General features: G+C 38.2%; 1 protein-coding gene across 2 annotated transcripts in view; it reads right to left on the reverse strand.

Annotated features, from left to right (window-relative positions):
- Window positions 1-9,550, reverse strand: part of FANCL (FA complementation group L) — an 88,474-nt gene extending 78,924 nt beyond the window's left edge. For both annotated transcript variants that reach the window (XM_037526831.2, XM_054701549.1), the window contains exon 1: window positions 9,425-9,550. In XM_037526831.2, coding sequence (XP_037382728.1) covers window positions 9,425-9,520 — 96 coding nt within the window. In that variant the 5' untranslated portion in view covers window positions 9,521-9,550. The remainder of the gene's footprint in view (window positions 1-9,424) is intronic.
- Between the last annotated feature and the right edge of the window lie 1,168 nt (window positions 9,551-10,718).

Consider the following 10,718-nt stretch of genomic DNA (forward strand, 5'->3'; position numbering starts at 1 on the left):
GAAAAAAAGACAAAATACTATTAAAATGGAAGAATAAATAGGTGCTCAAGGCAGACTAAAAAAAATAAAGCAGCAAGGAAAACACAAGAAAGTTACCAAATGAGAAAATGATTTTAAAAAGATATCAGACAAAAGTACTTGAAGTGGAAAATAGGAAAAAAAAAAAAAGTTCAATACAAAAATAATTGGAGACCCTTAGAAAGAAAACAAAATAGTGAAAAAGAATGTTTAAAATTATAATCAAGTTTATGTTCTGGAAATTCACATACTGAAAAAGACACACAGATGAGAAAAGTGACTCATATGACATACTCTCATATATCTTAGTGCATGGACTTTTAAAATAAGGGGAAAGTTCATAGTCTTAAGAAAAATGATCAAATAACTTATATAGGAAACAGTATGATTAATCATGAGATTTCTCAAAGCAAAATTAAAAAAAAAAACAACAACATAATAAAACTTTAAAGAAACTGAAAGGGAACTTCTGTGTCTACCCACAACAGAAATAAGATTTACATTCCTATATTAACTTTTTAAAAAGGACAAAATAGGGCCTCCCCTGGTGGTGCAGCGAGCAGCCTCTGCAGCACCAGTTGGATCCCCGGCCACTGGCAAGGGTCCTACATGGCGTGACAGATCTCATCTGTCGCGCCTATTGCTCCCCTCAGCAGTGTATTTCACCAAGTCTGCCTGTTCTGTTCCCCGCTCTGGCTCTGGTGAATTCTCTCACCCTCCCACGCTTCTGACTGTACCCAGTGCTTGTATAAATAAATAAATAAATCTTTAAAAAAAAAAAAAAAACTAAAACTTTAAAAAAATAAAATAAAAAAGGACCAAATATTTGAAACGATGATTTTTCAGATATCAAATAATGGGCAGTGCAGGACAGTGACCCTTGAAAAATAAACAAATGAGAAAATCCTTGTTATTGTCCAGCTTTACTGCCAGGAAAATTTTCAGGGCAGCAGGAATGGAGAACCAAATATTATAGTTCTAACTTTCTCCCTGATTTGAGAAGACAGGATGAGTTACAGGAGACCAAGCCATATAGAATTCACAAATCATAGTGCCAAATAGAAGTTCAAGAAGAAGAAAGAACTACACAGAAAGTACACCTAGAACAGTTTAAAGGGTTCCTCACAAAGTCTACAGTTCAGTACCTACTGGTCCATGGAGCTGCGAAAACCACCCAAGACAGGGGAACCATGAGAATGGAGCACACGAAACAATGTTCAAACTCACACAATGTAAGGAGTAGTATTATTGCCAACAACCACAGCAATTGTATAGAGAATTCTAAAAAGTGCTGCCTAGTGGAGACAAATTGGTCTAGGCTAACGCTCTGGTTCTGCCTAACAAATTTTAAAAGCAACCATAGAAAAAGTCAAACTATTTCCAAGTAATTTAACTGCATTTCAGAACAAATCTCAAAAATACTTATGAGATTATAAAAGAGCACACAAAGTTAAAATATACAATGTATGGTACACAATCAAAATATACCAGGTTTGCAGAAAAGCAAGAAAATAAGATTCATAATAATAAAAAAAAAACAAAGAAAACAAATGCAAAAAAGGCAGATGACAAAACTGCTTTTAAAAGGTGAGTTATAAATATATTGCATATGTTCAAGAAGGTAGAGGAAAGCACGAGTATAGTAATACACGTAAGATAGAAAGACCCAAAATGAAAAGATGAACAGCAACAGCTGAAGTGAAATATATGCTAGATGATTTTACAGCAGATAAAGCCTTGCAAAAGATGATGTTAGTGTGCCTTATGGCAAAGAAACAGAAAATTCAAAAATAAAAAAAAAAGACTAAAAAATATACACATATACAGACTATCAGTGATCTATGGAACAATTTAAAGTGTCCTAAATGCAAATATTTGGAATCCCCAATGTGGGGGAGGGAGGAAGGGGGATTTTGAAGAAATGGCTGCAGTTATTTCCAAATTAAATGAAAATATACACTTACTATAAAAAAAAAAAAAACCTCCACAGTGTGGAGGAAAAACATTAAAAGCATCTTCCCAAAAAGCCCACATACTTAAAAGAGGAATAAAGATAAGGAATAGCAATTTATCATGCATGGGGTGTAATTCCAGATAGTGAAAAAACACTTTTAAAGTACCAAAAGAAAAATGCCAATCTAGAATTTTATAACCAGTGAAATTATCTTTCAAAAGCCCAAGTAAAGTTTTTTCTGACTTAAAATAACTGAAATAATTCATCAGAAGTCATGCACTATGAGAAATTAAAATAAAGGAAGAACTTTAGGAAAAAAGTAATTGAAATGAAATACGGATACACAACAAAGAATAAAAGAAACAGTAAATATATAGGTAAATATAAAAGACCTTTCCTCTTATTTTTAAATATCCTTTTAAATAACTGTGCCAAATTGGAACAATTTGAGGAACATAATACAACAGTATTGACTATAACCCAATAAACTAAATATCTGTAAGTCCATACTGATATAAATAACTCAATTAACAAGTGAGGGAGTTAATCTCCCATACAGCTCATACAGAAAAATTCCACATAACTTATTCCATCTTAAAGGAGGAATAACATAACTCTCCACTCAATTAGTGCTTAGTAGGGGCTGCTCATAGTGACTTTCTTTCAAAGAGAACAATAAGCAAAATGTGGAAGGGGGCGGGGAGGATTGGGAGTAACTTTAAAGAGAAACTTGAAAAATGCTACTTCAGCTAAGTGATCAAGGTCAACATCAACTGTCATAAATCACATTAATAGTATATACCCTTGATTTGATATAATAAAATGGTACTTACACTCCAATGTAATCTTCAAAAACCCCTAACACCAGTCTAATCACTGAGAAACACATCAATTTCAAGGACACTAGTATCCTACACTAAGCTCGACTAATCTTCCTCAAAAAAAGTGTAATTTCGCAATCATAAAGTTAAGAATATCAAAAAAAAAAAAGGGAAAAGTGTGAAAAGCCATCACAGCCCAGAAAAAGCCTTAAAAAACATGGCAATGTAATATCTTGATTATAATTCTGAGTAGAAAAAAGACATTGGGTAAAAACTAAGTAGATCTGAATAACGTTCATAATAATAGTTAACAGATATACCATACTAATGTTTATAATAATAGCTAACAGATGTACCATACTAATATAACAGGAGAAACTCTTTTAATGGCAAAGGAGATATAATACCATAATTTGTACAAAAAATTCAATAAATATATATAACTCTAAAACTGTTTTTATTTTTTTTTTAATTTATTTATTTACAATACAAGAGCTAGAGTATAGGCCAGAGGTGCAGGGGGTTGCAGGGTGAATGAAAGGATTTATCAGAGACAGATTGGGGAGCAGAACAGGCAGATGATTGAAATACACTGCGGTGGGGAGCAGTGGGAGAAACAAGAGAGGTCTGCTGTGCCATGTGGGTTAGCTACTTAGCCATGGATTGAACTAGGGCTGCAGATAGCTTCATAGTTCTTAGACTTAACCACTTGCACCACCAGTTCTTGCACCACTGTTCTTAAAAAAATAAGTCTATCAATAAAGAGAGCAAACTATTTTTTTAATTACAGTGTATTGTAAGGGATATAAGAAATAAAAATAAAATACGTGACAACAATAGCACAAAAGCCAGGAGACTAGGCATGGAAGTAACACTCTTACACTAAGGGAAGCAGTATACTTGAAAGCAGATCATAAGTTAAAGAAGCATTTGTACAACACTACAAAAGAGTGAGGAAAATGATATAGCTGATAAACCATAATGCATAGAAACTGGAATCCTAATATTACTTCAAGCTAGAGCGTAAGAGCTGTAAGATGTAGTTTTTTTTAAAAAGAATTATTCATTTATGCTTACAAGAGCTGGGGTAAAGGCTAGAGGTGTGGGGGGGGGGGGTGAGTGGATTCACCAGAGACAGAGTGGGGAGCAGAACAGGCAGATCCACTGAAATACACTAATGAGGGGAGCAGCCGGTGAGACCAGAGAGGTCTGCTGCACCATGTAGGTCACCTCCCTGGCTGGGGATCAAACTCATGCTGCAGTGGCTGTGGATAGCTTCATAGGTTGCATCTGAACCCTTGCACCACCAGGGAGGCCCAGGTATAAGATATATATACTACAAATATTGGAGCAACTACTTAGGAGGGGAAAGCAGCTAATAAGCCACAGCAGAGACGAAATGCAATTATAAAAGAACTCAATGTAAAATGCAGAAAACTCTGAAAGAGGTATTTTTAAAAGAACATGAGACAAATAGGGAAAAAAAAAAGTTAGATATTAGGTCTTAACCCAAATATATCAATACTCATAATAACTGCAAATGACCTTAAAACCCTCGTGTAAAAGGTAATAACTGGTAGGTTAAACAAAGCTTAACACACTATATTAATATCATAACACACAAATTTAAGGACAAAAATTATTACTGTGGATTAAAAAGGTCATATCAAGTCATAATGGAGTCAGCACATCAAAATTACTTCACAATACAGTGCATGTAATAACAAAAGAACTTCAAAATATATAAAGCAAAAATTGATATGATATAAATTGTTATAAAGTAAAAATTGAAAAATCAACAATTACAGTTGGATATTTCACACCCTCTTTAAATAATAAAATATGTAGACAAAATCCGTGAGGATATAAAATACTTCAATAGCAACATGAACCTATGTGACCTAAATGACATTTTTAGAACACTCCACCCAACAACATTAATATATGTCCTTTTCAATTATACACAAAACATTTGCCAGATAGGCCAGTATTTGTAATATAAAGAATTATATCAAACTATGTTCTGCAACAAAATTTTAAATCTGCAACCAAAAAAAATCTGAAAACCCTCAAATATTTAGAAACATATCACTCTTCTAAGTAACCAATAGGTCAGAGAAAAAAATTAACAAGTGTTTTGGGCCTCCCTGGTGGCGCAGGAGTTAAGATGCAATCTATAAAGCAATCTGCAGCCACTGCAGCAGGAGTTCGACTCCCTGCCAGCCAGGGAGAAACCCACATGGCAGGACAGACCTCTCGTGTCTCGCCCGCTGCTCCCCTCAGCAATGTACTTTGGTCTGTCTTCCTGCTCTGTTTCCCACTCTGTCCCTGGTGAATCCTCTCACCCCGCATCTCTGGCCCCTTCCCCCATTCTTGTATATAAATAAATAAATCTTAAAAAAAAAAATTAACAAGTATTTTAAACTGAAAAAAAAAAAAAACAGATTCTTCTGTGATATAGCGAAAGAAGTGCTTGAAGGAAAATTTGTAGTACAAAATGACTATTATAAAAGAAAGATCTCATTATCAATAATATAATCATAATCAATAACCTATCATAATCAATAAACTATCAGTCACTTCTGAATTCCTGAACCACAGAAATGGTGAAATAAATGTTTCTTTATTTTTTTCGGTCACTAAAGGTTTGTAGTAGTTATACAGCAAATGATATTATAGTATGATTATGGAATATATAAACATTTAAAGGATAAAGAAATGTTAGAACTAACTTTTAAGCCAGTAAATTAAAAAAAGATGCATGAAATGAGTTGAAGGAACAAACTACCAAAGCTCAAACAAGAGGAAAGGAATAACCTAATAATGGAGAAAATACCTCTTAAATCACACATGGAACAATCACCAAAAAAAAGGATCAATATGTCCCAGCAGTTTTTACAAACAACATTGTCTAATCACAATGCAACAAAACTAAGAACAAAAATAAAAATAAAAGACTTTCCACCAGAGAATCTTTTAAAACTTCCATTAAGTAATTCCCAGGTACAAAGAAACTTAAATTACATAACTTTAATAAGTGATGGAAAAACACTACATATCAGCATCTATAGGATACTTTTAAAACAGTGTTAACAGAAAAATACAACACCTTAAAAATTTAATAAAAATGTGTTCTCACTGTCTAATTCTGGGACAACTTAAGCACCAAAATAAATAAGGGAAATAGTAATTCTAAGTCACTGAATAAATTGTGTTGGGTTCCAAGACACATTTGCAGTACGGGTTTGTGAACTTTTCCACACTGTAGGGGCAGTAAGGCCACAGAACAGGCTCTCAATGATCCAAGCAGATGGATGGAGAGTCCTGGAGCCCTCGGTGGCTTTTTCAGGGCTTTTATTAAGATTTTACCAGGTACACGTAGGCAGGGGTGCCTAGAGGCTGGTAGGCCTCCTAGCCCCCGGGGCATCTTCACTCTTCCTGGGCTCTCCAGCAGTCTCTCTCTCTTGCTGGTTCTGTTCTCTGCTCCCTTCTCTTTCATTCTTCTCTCACTTGTTCTCCTGGTGTCCCCGTGACACCACCTTTATAGGCTCAGTTCAGGTGTACCCACCTACATATGCCCACACCCCACTCCAGGTGCCCACTGTAGGGTAAGGAAAAATGTCAGGCTTTTCTGCCCTCCCGCCATCAGGATAGATGATGGATCCTTGCGGTCTTGAATGCATGCCTGATGGCGGGCACCTGGAGTAGGGTGTGGGCATATGTAGATGGGATTCACCTGGGCTAAGCCTGGGCTTACAAGGGCAGCGTCACGGAGACGCCAGCAGAGTAAGACCAAACGGAAGAACCAGGAGAAGCAGAACAAAGCAGAGAACTATGAGAAGCAGAACCACGAGAGCAGCAGAGAACAAGATCACCAGAGAATGCTGGAGAGCCCAGATAGAGTGAAGGCTTGCTGGGGGCTGGGAGGGTCCCAGCCCCCCACCCCCACCCCCGCACCCCTGCCTGCGGTGTACCTGGTAAATCCCAATAAAAGCTTGCAAAAGCCACCGAGGGCTCCAGGACTCTCTCCTCCTTTACCCGGTCTGCTTGTATCATGGAAAACCTGCACTATGCCCATTCCTGCCCTTACACTAAAGAACTGTTACAGAATAAAGGAGAGGGGCACCCCAGAACTCCCAAACCTGCCCACTCTAAATAGGTTCTGCCACCCACATCAAGACAAAACATGAGACCTTTAATAAAAAGAAACTTTAACGCAATCAATGTGCAACAAAGAAAAGGGGATGAATACGGTTCGCAAATCAAGCACCCAAAGTTACCCATCCCTTCATGGGTAAATGTCCAGCCAAAGAGGGTTGGCCCAAAGCAGGGCCACTTAGGCCCAAAAGCCTGCTACAAGGCATATTCCAGAGGGGACCCATAGAAAAGGATCAGAAACAGCCAGACAAGTCTGCGAGGAAAAGAGCAAAACCAAAATAAAAGATAAAAGCTGCCATTGTTAACCTCCACCTGGGTCTCTCACCCACATGTTTCAATCAGTCCAAAGCAGAGAAGCTAGTGCAGCTTCTTCATGTCCCTCTTTCAGGTTCCCTTCTGGCTCTCCATCCTTTCCTTCCTTCTTTCTACAGTCTCCTCTCCAGCTTCTTCTCATCCCTGCTCAGCTCTACCCTCCCTTGGCTGGGGAAGGGAACCTGGAACCTCCCCTTTTCCTAGGTATCACCCTGTTACAGAACTACTCCTTATAAAAGAGACACGACAACTAAATTTAAGAGCTTACACCAGAATGGGAGGAGATATAAAATGTACGATTGCACCATTAACAAAATTTGAGTACATATTCCAGATTAGATAATGGTATTATACCATGATTAAATTTCCTGATTTTGATGATGGTATTATAGTTATGCTGTAGTGTGTTCTTGTTCTCCTAAAATATACACTTAAGGATTTAGGACAAAAGGACACTATGCCTGCAACTTAATCTCAAACTGTTCAAGAAAATAATCTATAATCTATATATACATCCAACTACATGTACATACTCAGAATGATAAATCAAATGGGGCAAATGTAAAATGATGACTATGGTTAAAAAGTATAATCATTTATAAACTTCATACAACCTTGCTATTGTAACTGAAATCATACACAAGACAAATATAGACAAATATCAGCTCCACCAAACAAAAGAAAGCTAAGGTGTTTAGGTTATGATTTTAAAACCCTGTTTAAAGCAGGTACAAAATTAGAATTGTAGCTACAGCAAGGATGTTAAGAAAATCATGATTTTCTTAGTCTCAAGCTGATGTCTTCACATGTTTTCTCAGAGGCTTTAGCAGACAAGTATATGATACTTTGTAAAATGACTAAAATGAGATGTAAGTAACAGGCCTTTGGGGGGGGGGGCAAAATTTAGTAAAATTACTATCTCTTCATTTCTAAACACTGAAAGTGAATCATTTTCAATTGGATAATTCAAAATCCAATTGGTGGCGGAAAAGAGAGATTAACTTTATTCCAGAACTAACAATGATTTTTAACCTCTGCTTTCTGTGATGGTCACAAATGAGTTTGAAAGCAAATGAAATTCATCTATGACCTTTCTTTAATCACCTGGCATCAAAAGATCCACATCTAATAAGCTTAGCAGTAGGTAAGTTTCACCTACCAAAAGAATGTAGTAAGTCACTCAATATTTTTGATAAACTGTATACTGAGGAAACTCCCAAAATACATGGTAATTCCTCGGATTGGGTCTCTATCCTCACAGAGTATGTGTGTTGGTGGTGGAAGCGGCAAGATATTGAATGGTTAGGGAGCAAAAAGTCCATACTCAAAATTCCAACCTAAGGTCCCTTGTGCACAGCGGAGAAGAGAAAACGTTTTAAGAGGAAACAGCCCGAGTTTAAGGGAGCCTGTTGCAATCATGGACAAGTAGTAACAACCTTTCCACCTTCCCATGCCTGATTTACTCAACTATAAAATGTAAAGTTTTCTTTTTAAAATTTCTATCTCAAAAGGCTGAGGTCTCCAGTGAGACTGACTTGAAAATCCCACACGTCTTACTATTTGTAAAAAACAGGCGCGACCACTTGGAATCAGCACAGATAATTAAACGTTAAGATTTTCCACACTTTATCACGACTAGACTTGATCAGTTACCAGGGACTTGGTGGAGAACCAAAAGGAGGCTTCCCTTCAAAATGTTCTTCCTAAAAACACTGTAATTCGCAGGAATGTCACTGCACCGACTTTCGTGGAGGTGAGGGGAAAGGGTGCTCGAATTACGGTAGTCAAAAAATAAATAAATAAAAACACAAAATAAAAAAAAAACAAGGTGACACGTGGGCAGAAGGGAACGAGGAGCGGGGAGGAAGCGGGAGCTGGGGGCTGGTCCCCCGCGCCCCGACCCCAGCCACAGGCTCCCGGCCCGCACGCCGGCCCACCGCCTCCCGTGGGCGCCGCCGTCCCCGGCGTGGGGCCCGGGGGAGGTTCCGGCAGGAGGTTCCGGCCCGCAGCGCTCAGACCCGCGTCCGCTGGCGTCCGGCGCGCCGCCCTCTCAAAAGCCGTCGGTGGGAGCGCCGATCCACTCCCACCATAGACTCTCAGCGGGGAGTTGGTCCTTGCAAGGGTGGCGCTCCTAGCGAAAGAGCAACAACTGGCCGGATACCTGAGCCGAAATGAATCCTTCGTACACTGTTTTCGCCCTGTTCTGGGGCAGAAGCAGCGGGAACAGGCGCAACAGGCTGCCCTCCGCCTCCTCCATGGCTCGCCCGCGCGGGAGCCGCCGGCGGCGTCGCCGGGCCCGCACATGCGCAGTCACGCCTGCGCCCGGGCAGCCCGGACGCGAAAGCCCTGCGACGGCGGGAAAACTCTTTTTTTTTTTTTTTTTTTTTTTTTTTTATTTTTTTTTTTTTTTTGCTTGCTATGTTCCAGGTTTTTATTTTTTTATTTTTTTTTTATAGATTCCTTACATTTTAATAGATTATTATTATTTTTTTTTAATCTTAAATTTTATTTTTATATTCCCCCATACAATTGCAAACGCCCCATTCTGACCCCAATCCCCCCCCTCGGCGGGAAAACTCTTAACTGTGCTGCGGACGGAAATGAAGGTCTGGGGATCGTGAGTGATGGCTCAGAGGATGAAGGATGAAGAAAGAAAAATTAAAAAGACCTTTTATTTTGAAAATTTGCCTAAGATTAGGCAATCCCATTTCACTCAAAGATACTAAACGGAAAGTAAAAGTGAATCCAAAAAAGGAGAGAAAATGCATAAAGCCTTCAGTTTTACTCTGGGAAACTGAAGCTGGCTAATGAAAAAGGAACACTTTCAATCTTACCAGTTTTCAATTAATAGTTTCTGATACGGCTTTCAACCATCAAAATCATATTAAAATATCTCAATACACAGATGCCCAGGATATATGCATGACTAGTGGTTCTCAAAGCATGGCCCTTGAATCAGCAGCATCAACAGTCTGAGAACATTCACTTCACATCTATTGAATTTCTTAATTATGGGAGATGGGCTCAGCAATTTATATATTAACAAGCATGTGTGCAATAAATCTGTTTTCAAAAGCGATGCTGATGCCAGTTAGAGTTCGAAGGCCATTGCCCTAGACTTTCTGTATTTTCACACCTGATTCTATTGTACAATCAGTTGAAAGTCATTGAACTCATTAAGTAAATAATTATTCAGACAGGTTTTACAGTTCCAAACTCAGATGATTTAAGGCTTAGAAAATATTCGCTAAATGAATAAACATAGTTTATTAACATCTAACCATTTAAGGCCTTAATCCAAAGAGAGCAACGTTGTTTTAATATTGTAGTAAAAAGCTAAAAGATTAACACCAATTTTTTCTGATAGAAGAGCGATAATAGCTCACCCAGAGGTTCTTTTGAACCAGTCTTTAAGCACATTGGCCATCCCCATATGCAGAAAGCCTGGGAAATAC

Source organism: Talpa occidentalis, unplaced genomic scaffold (genome assembly GCF_014898055.3).
Source record: "Talpa occidentalis isolate TD23 unplaced genomic scaffold, MPIMG_talOcc4v2.1 talOcc4.5, whole genome shotgun sequence".
NCBI lineage: Eukaryota > Metazoa > Chordata > Mammalia > Eulipotyphla > Talpidae > Talpa > Talpa occidentalis.